The sequence below is a fragment of the Babylonia areolata genome, chromosome 27 (genome assembly GCF_041734735.1).
Source record: "Babylonia areolata isolate BAREFJ2019XMU chromosome 27, ASM4173473v1, whole genome shotgun sequence".
NCBI lineage: Eukaryota > Metazoa > Mollusca > Gastropoda > Neogastropoda > Buccinidae > Babylonia > Babylonia areolata.
This window is the reverse complement of record NC_134902.1, coordinates 23,194,478-23,209,181: the sequence shown is the minus strand read 5'-3', so window position 1 is coordinate 23,209,181 and position 14,704 is coordinate 23,194,478. Positions and strand designations below refer to the sequence as shown.

The following is a 14,704-nucleotide window of genomic DNA, read 5'->3' as shown; positions in this document are numbered from 1 at the left end:
AGTAGCATACTTGGATTTATCCAAATGCAGCAACGCCTCTTTGAGAAACTGAAACTGAAACCCTATGTTTTGGAATTTTTTTTTTTTTTTTACTGCTGTTGTTCTGAGCAGACATAGTACTGCAAAGGTCGCATGTGCATCCCAAGTTAAAATCATTTGGTCGTAATAGTGTAGTGTTCCCATTCCTTGGCTAGCACCCACAGCTAAATATGATACTGTATAACTCCTGTTCTCCTGTTGACTCCAACAGAAAACTTCATTACTGAGATGAATATATGTAAGTGCCAGCTCAGATAATTCATATTGGCTCTCCTTTTTTTCCCATGGGTGTGTTTGTATGTGTGTGTGTGTGTGTGTGTGTGTGTGTGTGTGTGTGTGTGTGTGTGTGTGTGTGTTGTATGTGTGTGTGTGTGTGTGTGTGTGTGTTTGCATGTGTGTGTGTGTATATGTGTGTGTGTGTGTGTGTGTGTGTGTGTGTGTGTGTATAACTGTATGTGTGTGTGTGTGTGTGTTGTCTGTGTGTGTATGTGTGTGTGTGTGTTTGCATGTGTGTGCAACTGCAAGTTTGCGAGACTGAAGCCATATAGAAAGACACAGAAAACAAATGATGAGCGCCTAAAAGGAAGAGTTCTCAGTTGGTTCTACCCACTTAGGCAGTCTGTTGTGCAAATGATTGTGTCTATAAAGTGCATAGAGCTTTGGTCTGTGACTGCAGTTTAGTGGAGTTCAATGATGTATTGGATGTGTGCCTTTATGATCAAGTGGTTTTCTTGGGGTTCGTTTTTGTATTTGTAAAGGTTTGGTTTTTGTTTTATTTTAGAGTCATAGGTGTTGTTTTGCGGGGATTGTTATTTGTGAGATGGTTTTCTTGTTGATGTTGGGGGGGGGCCAGGGACGGTTGTGTTCATTTGTTGGTCTGTGACCAAGGCAAGGCGCTTAATAAGTAAGTATTCATATCGATCGACCATCCAATCAGTCGTACGTGACAACAAAACACATCCCCCTGTGTGTTTCAGCCTGGGGCTATGGGTTCCTGTTTGTCACCCTGATCAACTTGTGCTCCCTGACGGGCATCATCGTTCTGCCGTGCATGAAGACGGCGGTGTACAGCGTCATCCTCATGTTCATGGTGGCCTTGGCTGTGGGCACTCTGGTGGGCAGTGGGGTGCTGGTGCTTATTCCTGAGGTCAGCTGCTGCTGTTTGTTGTTTGTTGTGGAGTGGTTTGGTTTATTTGATTGTTTCTTTTGTTTGTTTGTTTATGCATTTACTTATCTGTTTATTTTATTTCTATTTTTGTTTACATGTTTAAAAATTTTTTTTATGTGTTTATTTTTTGATGATCAATCTTCTGCACAGTTTCAGTGGCATTTACCTCTTTATGTATAGTATGCAAAAATGTGTGTGTGTGTGTGTGTGTGTGTGTGTGACCACCGCACATCTGCCATAGTCTCCATGCACATCTCCTGATGTCTGCCTGAGTCCCCTCTCACTTCTCCCCATGTGTGCCATGGTCCCCACGCACATCTGCCCATGTGTGCCATTGTCCCCACACACATCTCCCCTGTCCGCCATAGTCCCCAAACATATCTCCCCATGTTTGCCATGGTCCCCACACACATCTCCTGATGTCTGCCATGATCACCACACATATCTTCCCATGTGTGCCATTGTCCCCCCACACATCTGCACATGTCTGCCATTGTCCCCCCACACATCTGCACATGTCTGCCATTGTCCCCACACACATCTCCCCATGTCTGCCATAGTCCCCACACACATCTCCCCATGTCTGCCATAGTCCCCACACACATCTCACCATGTGTGCCATGGTCTCCACACATCTCCCCATGTGTGCCATTGTCCCCACACACATCTCCCCATGTGTGCCATAGTCCCCACACACATCTCCCCATGTGTGCCATTCTCCCCCTAAACATCTCCCCATGTCTGCCATTGTCCCCCCACACATCTGCACATGTGTGCCATTGTCCCCACACACATCTCCTCATGTGTGCCATAGTCCCCACACACATCTCCCCATGTGTGCCATTCTCCCCCTAAACATCTCCCCATGTCTGCCATTCTCCCCCTAAACATCTCCCCATGTGTGCCATTGTCCCGACACACATCTCCCCATGTCTGCCATAGTCATCACTGTCATTTCCTTTTCAATTAACACAGCCTCCGAAGATGAACATATGGTTCAAAATGTAGACACTTCTTATGAGAGTGAGTGTTGTTTTTTTTCAACCTACATTGGTTTTTTGTTTATACAGACTTTGTCAGATTGTAAATTTTTCCAGGCATTTGAGCTGGTCCATGTTGGAGGGGGTGGGGAGTCTGGACACTCCTATATCTGGACGTCCACCAGCATCATTGGCGGGATCTACTTGTTCTTCCTCATTGAGCGAGTCATGCGTATCATCAACGTCTGGAGGGAGGTATGTTTGTGTGTGCTTGTTTGGGATTGGGGGTGGGTGGTGTGTGGTTGTGTGTTTGTGTGACTGTGTGTGTTTGTGTGTGTGTGTGTGTGTTTGTGTGTGTGTGTGTGTGTGTGTGTGTATCTTCTTATCAAGCAGATGATACTACCATCAATATTTTGTGGGATGAATGTGTGTGTGTGTGTTTTTGTGATTGTGTATGTGTGTTTGTGTGTGTGTGCATGTGTGTGTGGGTGTGTGTATTTGTGTCTCTCCCTCCACCCCCCACCCGCCACCTTTTTTTTCTCCCAGTCTGCTCAGTATTTATGAACTCTTGTGTTATAGATTAACCCGTCATTTTGTTTTTTCAGTTTCATCCCCAAATAATTATTTTTGTCTCCAAAAGGAAACCATTGTTTTTTTCATTATCAGCTCAGTTTTTATGAAATCTTTTTTTTTTTTTCTTCTTCTATTCACCTGTCACTTTTTCATTTCGTCACCTCATTACTGTGCTTCTAAATCATCTTTGTACCCCATGTTTTTTTCAGAAAGAAAAAGTTCTTTGAAATTATTCTTTTTAATGTTTTGTTTAGTTTCCATGAAATTATTATTTTACATTTGACTTATGTAGGTAAGGCCATCATTTTATTTTCTGTGTTGTCCAGCAAGCATAATAATCAGCCTTTACCCTGCCATGAAGGCAGCCGTGCTCCGTTTTTGGGGTGTGTGCAGAACATTTAACAACCATCCTTTATAATTGACCGTTTTTACCCTGCCATGAAGGCAGCCATACTCCATTTTCAGGTTGTGTGCACAACATCTAACAACCATCCTTTGTGTTTGACCGTTTTTACCATGCCACGAAGGCAGCCCTACTCTGTTTTTGGGGTGTGTACAGAACATTTTCTTCTTTGTTCATGGGCTGCAATTCCCACTTTCAATCTGTATGTACACAAATGGGCTTCTACGTGTGTGACTGTTTTTACTATGCTATATAGGCAGCCATACTCTGTTTTCAGGGGTGTGCATGCTGGGTATGTTCTTGTTTCCATAACCCACCGAACACTTGACATGGATTACAGGATCTTTAATGTGCTTATTTGATCTTCTTCTTGCGTATACACATGGAAGGGGTTCAGGCACAAGCAGGTCTGCACATTTGTTGACCTGGGAGATCAGAAAAATCTCCACCATTTACCCACCAGGCGCTGTTTCTGAGATTCGAACCCAGGACCCTCAGATTGAAAGTCCAACACTTTAACCACTCAGCTATTGTGCCTGTTGTATGGGACATCCAGCCATCCTTTATGTTTGACCATTTTTATCATGCCATGTAGGCAGCCATACTCTGTTTCTGGGACGTGTATCTCTGTTTCTGGGATGTGTACGGAGCATCTAAGTTCTAACAATCATCCTTTGTGTTTGACCGTTTTTTCCCTGCCATGAAAGCAGCCGTACTCCATTGTCAGGATGTATGCTGAACATTAACAATCATCCTCTGTTTTTACCCTGCCATGTAGGCAGCAGTACTCTTAGGGTGTGTGCAGAACATGATTTAACAGTCACAATTATCCCCCCCTCCCCTGGCCCCACCCCCAACCCTCCTCCCAACACTCTTCCAACCAGCAGAACACAAAGGAGAAGAAGTGCCAGGACGAGCTGGCCACGCGGGGGACCTTGACGAGCTCCTTCACACGGAAGACACCCCCTGTGGCCAACCTGGACCTGAAGAACCCTGCTCACCTGCAGCTGGCCCAGTCGTCCTCCGCCAAGTGTCTGTGCAGCATGGACGTCGTGTCCTCCCCTGACCAGGACAACAACGCCCACTCCTCCTCCTCTGCCAGGGATGGGGGTAGTGGCAGCGAGGGGGGCGAGTCGGCGTCCGCCACGCCCAACAGCTTGGAGGAAGCGGAGGGGGAGATGAGGAGGGACGATGAGAGTAACGCTGAGGTGAGTGGTTTTTTTTTTGATGTTGAGTTGTGTGGGTGTGTGGGGGTGGGGGGGGGGGAGGGGGGTTGGGGTTGGGGGGGTTGTGTGTGTGTGTGTACACGTGTGTGTGTGTATGAGAGAGCGAGTGTGTTTGTATGTGAGTGGTGTGTGTGTGTGTGTGTGTGTGTGTGTGAGTGGTGTGTGTGTGTGTATTTGCGTGTGTGTGTGTGTGTGTGTGTGTGTGTGTGTGTGTGTGTGTGTGAGAGAGAGAGAGAGAGAGAGAGAGAGAGAGAGAGAGAGAGAGAGAGAGAGATATGCCTGACTGAATGACATAGGAAACAAATGATGAACACCTGGTAAAAGCAGCTCTCAATTGGCTCTACCCAGGTAGGCAAGCCTGTTGTGCAAATGACCTTGTAAAGTTCTTCGAGCCTGGTCTCTGACTGAGGATAGGCGCTGTTTAATATCCATTTGATAAGGATTATCATGAGTTGTGTGAATGAATTAAAAAACAGCAGGCCATTGCCTGTACAGGACTGTTGGTAGGCTCTTGTGAATGATGAAAGTAGTGGTCAGGTGAGATGTGTGAATGAAAGATGAACTGATGAAGTGTAGAGGTGGTGGCTAAGTGGTTATGTGTCTGCCAAAGAAGTGAGAAGTTTGAGCATTCAGGATGGAATCCCATTCTTGGCAGTATTTTCTTCTCCTTCCCTAGACCTTGTCAGTTTAGTGGAGGTCTGGATGCTAGTCATTTAGATGAGGTGATAAACCAAGGTCTCATGAGTAGCATGCATTTAGCACACCTAAGGAACCCATGTCATCAAAAGACTTGTCCCTGGCAAAGTTCTGTTGAAAAATCCACTTTGACAGTAATACAGGTACACTGGCAGACAGAAAATGGAAGAAATAAAGGGTGGCGCTGTATTGTGGCGACATGCTCTCCCAGGAAGGAGAGCAGCCCACATTTCACACAGAGAAATGTATTGTAACAAAAGTAAAACAAGAGAGGCAAGGCCTTCAAGACTCACTTGTGATACACTTAAAAAAAAAAAATCTAATCGTTAAAATGTGTTCTGTATTTGTTATTATAAAGCTTCACATTAAAAAAAAAAAGTCCTAATCAGATTCGAATTAAGTCCCCTAGCATTAATTACAGAGTACTTTCCCTTTTTTACTATCTGCACCAAAACGTTTGCAAAATAAATAAAACTTCCATGCTTAGCAAAAGAAGTTCCTGTGAGCAAAAAATGATAATAGTGACTGCTCTTGTTGTTGGGTCAGAATATCAGATCAAAGTGCCAAGTTTAGAGAATACAAAAAATATAAATATAACAGTAAATGCAGTTTGCATATAATTAGGCTTCATTTTTTTATTTTTTTGTGCCCATCCCAGAGGTGCAATATTGTTTTAAACAAGATGACTGGAAAGAACTGAATTTTTCCTATTTTTATGCCTAATTTGGTGTCAGCTGACAAAGTATTTGCAGAGAAAATGTTAATGTTAAAGTTTACCACAGACACACGGACGTTCTTTTTGTGTTTTTTTGTTTGTTTTGTTTTTATTGTTATCATTATATTATCCACTGTTGTTGGTTGAATACCATACCATACTGTGTGACTGTGAGTATTGTTGCTGGCACTTCATCATCACAATAGGTGGTGTATTGCTGCCACTGCTCAGTTTCAGCCTTCAGAGTTTTGTGTGGTCATCGTTAGTTTTGAACTTTGGCAAAAAGCTTGTTTTGTTCTGTTCTGTTCTATTCTGTTTTTGCTTTCTGTGTGTGTGTGTGTGTGTGTGTGTGTGTGTGTGTGTGTGTGTGTGCATGAGAGGAGAGAGAGAGAGAGAGAGGTGTCATTACCATGACTGGTTTAATTACATCTTGTTTTTTTTTTTTCATGTCAGTTTGCATCCATGACAACAATGAAGGTGACAGCTGCTTGTTAATTTCCACAAGAAAAGCGCTGTCTCTTTAATTAGAGACACAAAAGCAGGCAATCATTAGATTATTGTGTTCACTATCAGCAATATGAAAAAGGCACGACAATGAACGAAAATTTGATAGGTGTCTGTCGATTGCGTTATTCATTCATTGTTGGGGGAAGGGCAGATGGATGGGTGGTTTTGGAGGGGAGAGGAAAGTAGGGTTTTGAAAGAGACAGTGACAGAGGTGAACACACTGCCTTTGAGTGTCAAAACAATTCCTGTGCTTGTGTTTCTATGTGGAGTGGTGGCCCAGTAGTCAGGCATCTACCAAGGAAGCGAGAGACTCAGAGGGCACGGGATCAGATCCCACGCTCGCCATTATTTTATTTCCTCCCCTTCACTGGACCTTGAGTGGTGGTCTGGATGCAAGTCATTCGGATGAGACAATAAACCAAGGTCCCATGTGCAGCATGCACTTAGCGCACACACACAAAAAAACCTCTGACAGTAACAAAAGGGTTGACCTTGGCAAAACGCTGTGGAAAAGCCCACTTTGATCAGAAAATAAAAGCGCTTGCAGGCGGGAAAAAAATAGATAAAATAAAAAAAGGTGGCGCTGAACTATGGTGCTGTACTCTTCTTCGGGAGAAAAGTTTGAAATTCACACAGGGAAATCTTTTGTGACAAAAACGTAATACAACACAGTACTGTGGTGCTGTCAAGTGCGTGACAGGGTATCGACAGTGAAGAACTTTTCTTTGTACTTGATATTGCTTTCTTTTTTTTCTTTGCTATTTTTTTTTCTCTAAAACTTAATACAATACAATGCAGTACAATACAATACAATACAATGTCAAAGTACAACACAACACAGGACAGGACAGGACAGGACAGGACAGGACAGGACAGTACAGCACAGTACAGCACAGTACAGTACAATACAATACAATATCAAAGTACAACACAGCACAACACAGCATAGGACAGGACAGGACAGGAGAGGATAGGACAGTACAGGACAGTACAGGACAACACAACACAACACAACACAACACAACACAACACAATATTATTTCAGTATTATAATTATTATATTTCATCACTTGCAGACCACTGGCGTCCTCATCAAAAAGCCGAAAGGGATAATGAACGGGCATGGACACAGTCACCACGCTCGCCGAGGCGACGGAACCCGCGTGGCCCCCGTAGCCTACATGGTGATCTTCGGTGACGGCCTGCACAACTTCATTGACGGTCTCTCCATAGGGGCGGCCTTCACAGACTCCGTTCTGCTGGGTATCAGTGTGTCAGTTGCCGTCATCTGTGAGGAGCTTCCTCACGAACTGGGTGAGTAGGTTGATTGATTGATTGTGTGTGTTGTTTGTAGGCATGAGTGTGTGTGTGTGAATTCAGAACTCATTTAATTGTCGTAAAAGCTATCAGAGGAATTATGGACACTATAAAATGAACACAAGAAACAAACATGAAGTAGAAGCAATAAGTTGTGAGTACTTGCAGGATATTCCACATGACATGGTTATGGATTGCGAACTTTAAAGCATTCAGATCTTATATATATTTTGCCAGTTCTGGTTGGAGATAACTTAGTGGCAACAGAGAACTCGGCCTTTGGATTATTATGTTGCCAGTGCCATCTGGCCAATGATTCGAAGACTGGTAATTAAGTAGGCGAGATCTCAAGTCAGAGTACGCACTACACAGTACACTTGTCCAGAAAATGCAGTTCATCCTCTATAAATCCACATGCTTTACATAGCTGGTCTTTCCTAGTTAAGTTGTAGTGACGTCCTCGCTCAATTTCAAGTTCATGTGCACTTATTCGCAGTCGACATTATGCTCCTCAATGTTTAGTATTTTTACAGCTGATCAGGTAAGGTTGTAATGTATAAGTGTTTGTAATTTTGCAGTAAAAGGAGAGCCTTGAAATGGTCCTGTTCTTTGTGCTGTTCCAAAATTGAACATATTCATCCTGTAGTTTATTCATGACAGAATATTTTAGTCGCTGAATGTTGAGTGTGTCTTGGTTCTCCAATACGTGGGAGAATCCAATTGAAACCAGTATCTTTTTGATAAAATTAAGCCAAGGAACTTTTTCCAATGAATTCATCGTTAACGTATCATCATATGCTTGCCTGTGCACCCAGAATGATGTAACCTGACACTCTGAGGTCAGAGAAGTGGGGTATCTGCCTAACTCTGTCAGGACCGGTAACTTATCTTTTGTGTATGCCCATTAAGCTCCTACAGAAGTTGACATGTACATTTTCTGATGGGCATTTTGCTGAGAGAAAGGCATTAAATTGGTTAAACAGCATAGAGGGTGTGGAGGAGTTTGTCACAGCTTGATTAAATGGAAACCATACTTAGCGCTGTAACTAAGAATTGGGGTGACAAAAGTGTGAAATAGTTGCGTCATCACATCCATCTTTTCTTCTTTCCCACGTACACTGCATTTCAGAGCATGCGCTGCTTTGTTTCCTTGTTTGGCTGTGGTCTTCCGCAAAGTGAAAATTTCTACTCTTATGAAAAATAACTCCCAAGTGTTTGTATCTATCCACTGTTTTGATACAGTTATTGCCACATGAAAAGAGCAGTGGTATTTTGGGGTCGTTTTTTTGTGTGAAAATTACGACTTTGGTGTTGTCCCTATTGATTTTAAGCCCCCATTGCAGACATTATTCATGTAGCTGGTCTAGTTTGTTTTGTAGTCCTACTTTTGTTGTTGAGAGCATCACAATGTCATCCGCATATAACAGATGAGGGATTTGAGTCTTGGTTGCTTTGTAGATATATGGTGAGGTGTCATTTTGTATAGTCTGTTATGTCATTAATGAAAATATTGAATAGCGTGGGGCTAATAACATTTCCCTGAAGCACTCCCTTTTTAACTGCGATATAATCTGTAAACCCATCGTTTGATTTACCACATACATTGTGTGTGTAGGCATGAGTGTATTTGAACTGTGTGTGTGTGTGTGTGTGCGCGCGCAATATTAACATATTACTGTTTTGACCTTGTGTCATTTCACTGACACGGTTTTAGATCACACTGTTTCTGTGTGCCCACGTAAACTGATTGACAAAAACCATGTTGCTTTCATGGAATATCCTGAGAAAGTTTGAAAAATACCCACATTATCAGGAACATCAGTTGGTGGAATTTAGAGGTGTGACGTCTTCAGGATCCACCACAACACTCACCCTCCTTTTTATATAATCTATTATTAACCCTTTCACCGCCAGTCAATTCAGAGTGCAAAATTCCCTTGTGCTGTAAACACAGAAAAGATGGTGTCTAAGTACAGCTGGGGGTTTCCCCCCTGTGATGGGTAGAAAATAAGTCCTATCCTACCACCGAACATTAAAAGCAGTAGGTTCATGGTTAACAGACCAGTGATCTGGTCCACCCTTCAGTGACATGGGTGCTCTAACTGGCTGCTGTATAAATGAGAGTTTGGCAGTGAAAGGGTTAAAAAAAAAAGATATATACATATATATATCTTTCAAAATTTCTTGGACAGGGGAGTTGGGGCTTTAGAGGATGGGAGATGAGTGTTCAGAAACTGCCGTTGCCTGAAAGAAACATACTGTATGATACATGTATTGTATTATATTACTTTTTTTTTTGTCACAACAGATTCCTGTGTGTAAAATTCGGGCTGATTTCTGTGGGGGAGAGCCACAGAGCAGCGCCACTCATGTTTTTTTTTGTTTTTTTTTCATTCTCTGTCTGCAGTTTTATTTGTTTTAATATCGAATTGCACTTTTCTACAGAATTTTGCAAGAAACCACCTTTTTGTTGCCGTGGGTTCTTTTACGTGTGCTACGTGCATGCTGCACACTGGACCTCAGTTTATAGTCTCAGCTGAAAGACTAGCACTCAGACCGCTAGTCACAGTCTAATGCACACACACCAAGCTTTTACTAAACCAACAATCAAATTAAAGGACTTTTGTTTTCAGTGTTTAGAGGACTTTATTTTCAGTATTTGGAGGATTTATTTTCAGTGTTCAGAGGATTTATTTTCAGTGTTCAGAGGACTTTATTTTCAGTGTTTAGACAGATTAGAGGACTATTTATTAATGTTGAGAGGACTATTTTTTCATTGTTTAGAGGACTTTATTTTCAATGTTTTGAGGACTTTATTTTCAATGTTTAGAGGACTTTACTTTCAGTGTTTCGAGGACTTTACTATCAGTGTTTAGAGGACTCTAGAGGACTTTATTTTCAGTGCTTAGAGGACTTTGCTTTCAGTGTCTAAATTAGAGGACTGTTTTTAATGTTTAGAGGATTGTATTTTCCATGTTCAGAGTACATTATTTTCAGTGTTCAGAGGACTGTAGAGGACTGTATTTTCAGTGTTTAGAGGACTGTAGAGGACCTTATTTTCAGTGTTTAGAGGATTATTTCAATGTCTGCTCCACGCCACCAGGGGACTTTGCCATCCTGCTGAACGCGGGCATGCGCCTGAGGCGTGCTCTGATGTACAACTTCCTGTCGTCGCTCATGTGTTACTTTGGGCTGGTGCTGGGGATCCTGGTAGGGGAGAACACCACCGCCCACACCTGGATCTTTGGGGTGGCCGGCGGCATGTTCCTCTACATTGCTCTCGTCGACATGGTGAGTTATTTGAAAGAAAATCACATAAAACAACAACCACCACCTCCAAAAACAACAACAACACACACACACACACACACACACACACACACACACACTTGTATAATTTCCGCGCGTGTGTGTGGGGGGGTGAGCGTGGGTGTGTGCTGATTATCTGGTTGTGGTTTTCTGCAATTTATCTTTATTCTTATCTTATCTGTCTATTATAATCAATGTGCAATATAGTAGGCTATGCTTATAATTATATTCAAAATAATGTTTCTTAATTCTCTCTGTTTTTACATTAAGAATACTAGTTATTACCTGCATTGTGTGGATGTATGTATGAAACGGTGTATGCGATATTTTTTACATTTGTGTCTTCGTTATATTCGTAAAAGCTGTTGTTGACTTTTACAGTTATGGTCCCCATGATGTTTACTTGGCTATGTTGTGATAATGCACCTGACCAAATTTCTCCAGTTGGAGATAATAAAGTTATTCTTACCTTATCTTACACACACACACACGCACACACGCACACATCTATATATATATATATATATATATATATATATATATATCTATCTGTCTCTGTCTGTCTATCCGTCTATCTATCTATCTCTCTATCTATCATATACATATATATATATATATATATATATATATATATATATATATATATATATATATATATAATCATTTTAGGTGATCTTTTTAATTGAATTCAGCTGTTGTTTTTTTATTCAACGAAGTCATAGGACTAGGAAAGGATGCTCTATGAAAACTGATAAAACAAAATGAATGAAAGGCTTCCACTGTTTCATTGGGCAAGATTGTGATGTGTGTGTGTACATGCTCTGACGTTTGTGTGTGAGTCATGGTGGATATCTGTGCTGTACATGCTTTGTGTGTGTGTGTGTGTGTGTGTGTGTGTGTGTGTTTTCTTCAGTTTAACGTCTATTCACTATAAGTGTTTTTAGACGGAAAGGAGTAAAGTAGTGAATAAAGGAAAGGGAATGCATGTGAATATTAGTGTGTGTGTGTGTGTGTGTGTGTGTGTGTGTGTGTGTGTGTATACATGTGCATATGCATGTATTCTTGGGTTAGTGTTTCCAGTCATACAGGTAGAATATGCACATTTATGTTAATATATTAACATGTGCACTCATACAGTTCATTCTTAAGTGTATTGATTTGTATATTCACAGAGTTCATTGTCGAACAGGTTCACATGTGAATTCAGAGTTCATTCTTTAATATGTTCACATATACAGACAGAGTTCATTCTCTGCTAGTACTGTGTTAGCAATGTTTGAGCTCTCGCATAAATTTAGTCTCATTAAAATGGTTTTCATGTTCATACATATGTGTAAAGTTAAACCATAATGCAAGGAAACTTAACTTCTACTATATTTCTGGATGTGTCAAGTAGACACATTATTTGGAAGAAAAACATATTTTCTGAAGTTTTTTTTTTCTGCATCAATGTGGCATGGAAGCCTGCGCAGGCTTTAAGATCTCCAGGGTTGAATGGGTTAACTTGTACATTCAGGGTTCAGCCTTTAACCCTTCCACTGCCAGTCAATTTAGAGTACAAAATTCCCTTGTGGTATACCGCATAAACACAGAAAAGATAGTGGCTAAGAATAGCTGGAGATTCCCCCTGCGATGTATAGAAAATATGGCCTATCCTACCACTGAACATTAAGAGCAGTAGTTTCATGTCTAACAGACCAATGAATAGTCACCTTTCAGTGACATGGGTCCTCTACCACGCCTGTGCATAAATGCAAGCTTGGCGGTGAAAGGGTTAAACAAGAGCAGCTGTTCAGTGTGTTCAATGTCCTTTCTGCCTGCAGATGCCGGAAATGAACAGCGCCTCGGAGTCTGAGGAAGGAAGAAAGTTTGGTGTGGCGAAGACGTTTCTGGTGCAGAACCTTGGCCTGATCTCTGGCTACTCTATCATTCTACTCCTGTCTCTCTACGGTGATGTCTTTGACTTCGGACAGTAGTAGTAAGGATGTGTGTGTGTGTATTAGCTCTGGAGGAAATGGTTGTCTTTCTGAGCGGCCCAAATATTTATAGTTGTCAGTGTGTAAGCACATTTGACTTGAAACAAAATAAGACATGATTTGTTCTGCATTCTCAATGCACAGGTATGTTTGACCTGAGATGAAATAGATATGGTTCAGTTGAAAACGCATATTATTCCAGTGTATAAAAGCAATACATTTTGCATGAAAATTCATATATTCATTATGTAACACCTGTAATCTGGTTTGGACGGAGGAATATTCCCTTACATTGCTAGTTTACCTGTTTACCCTTGTAGCAGCAGGTAGTGTGTAGTCCTCACTTATGAAAATTCTCTGCTGGAAATATATTTCTCTTCTTTTTGACTCACTTGTGTAAACAAAGTGAGTTTATGTAATAACCTTGTGTTGAGTTGTCTGTGTGTGTGTGTGTGTGTGTGTGTGTGTGCGGTAAACTTTTAACAAATGCATTTTTTCACAAAATACTTCGTCAGCCTTTACTAGATTTGGATTGAGTGTAGTGGGAAAAAAACAAACAAGCAAAAAATAAAATCACACCAATGATAGGTTTTAAGTCTTCCGGATAAAGCCACATTTCTGGATCATGAACAACTGCTTTGTTTCACTTACGCTCTACAGCCTGAAAATTAGTTGGGGTCTTCCTAGTTAGTTGCCTGAATGTTTGTTTGGGTTAGAAGAGGGTTTCCCGTTCAAACACACATGACAGAAAATCCCGTAATCAGAGTCAGCATTCGGTGAATAATAAATGGAAACCCAAACCAACCCAGTCCCCACCCCTAGAAATGGTGCAAGTTAGTTAATGGGTGGATAAAAATGGTCAAACACCAAGAATCACACTCGCTGAAGGAAGTGAATGCACAAGTTATAGTCCACGGACACAGAAGAAGAAGATAAATAACGATCGCATCTTGTGTCTGTTATTTCATATGTATATTTTTATTTGTTTGCTTTCTGCCGCATTTGTTTTTATATTACATAGAATCCCTGTTCTAGTGATAAACACATTTTTCTGAACGTGAAAATGCATTGGTAAAAGAACGAAAAAATTATGTAATTATTTTTCAAGTCCTTGACAGTTTAGGGGCCATGTATTGGATATTTGTTTGTAGGGCTTTTACAGAAGAAAGCATCGCCAGATATGAATGATTTTTATGGTAGGGCTTGTTGCTGAAAGAGTATTGGTTGAGGGAATGGGGGGTGGGGTAGGGGGAGGGGGGGGGGGACTGATTCAAGATGTTGCTTACAAGGCTTAAAGGATAAAGGGGTTTGATATTTGCCAGCCTGTTTTTTATATATTTTATTTTTATTTTTTTTATTTTTTTATTTTTTGCAGAATATTTGCTTCAGGTATACTGTAAACTTTGTTGTAAATGCCCAGAATTCAGGAAATGCCAATCCCCCATTTGGGGTCAAAAAGGGTGTGTTGATTAAAATTCCTTGTTAACTTGCCCATCCCACACTTCAAAGAGAGAGAGAGAGAAGAAAATCATCATGAACTGATGGTAATTCAGTTTGCTATTTGGGATCATGCTACATTGCAAAGCAGTTCAGATTTGAATCCAGAGATAAAGAACAGATTTCTTGCATGAGATGTTGATGTGTCAGTGAAACCCCCCCCAAAAAAACACAAACAAAAACACAACACAACCAAACAAAACCAGAGCATGATGTAACTCCATGATGCAGTGTCTTGTTTCAGTAGCTGTCGTTTTGATTTCACTCCCAGCTCAGCCAGTACTGTGTGGTGAAACTA

The 14,704-nt window shown here is 41.2% G+C and overlaps 1 protein-coding gene across 1 annotated transcript in view; it reads left to right on the top strand.

Annotated features, from left to right (window-relative positions):
• Positions 1-14,115, top strand: part of LOC143301330 (metal cation symporter ZIP8-like) — a 25,916-nt gene extending 11,801 nt beyond the window's left edge. The window contains exons 3-8 of the mRNA XM_076615545.1: positions 1,017-1,186; positions 2,305-2,442; positions 4,051-4,371; positions 7,384-7,621; positions 10,728-10,915; positions 12,757-14,115. Of these exons, the coding sequence (XP_076471660.1) occupies positions 1,017-1,186; positions 2,305-2,442; positions 4,051-4,371; positions 7,384-7,621; positions 10,728-10,915; positions 12,757-12,909 (1,208 nt within the window). The 3' untranslated portion in view covers positions 12,910-14,115. The remainder of the gene's footprint in view (positions 1-1,016; positions 1,187-2,304; positions 2,443-4,050; positions 4,372-7,383; positions 7,622-10,727; positions 10,916-12,756) is intronic.
• The last annotated feature ends 589 nt before the right edge of the window (positions 14,116-14,704 follow it).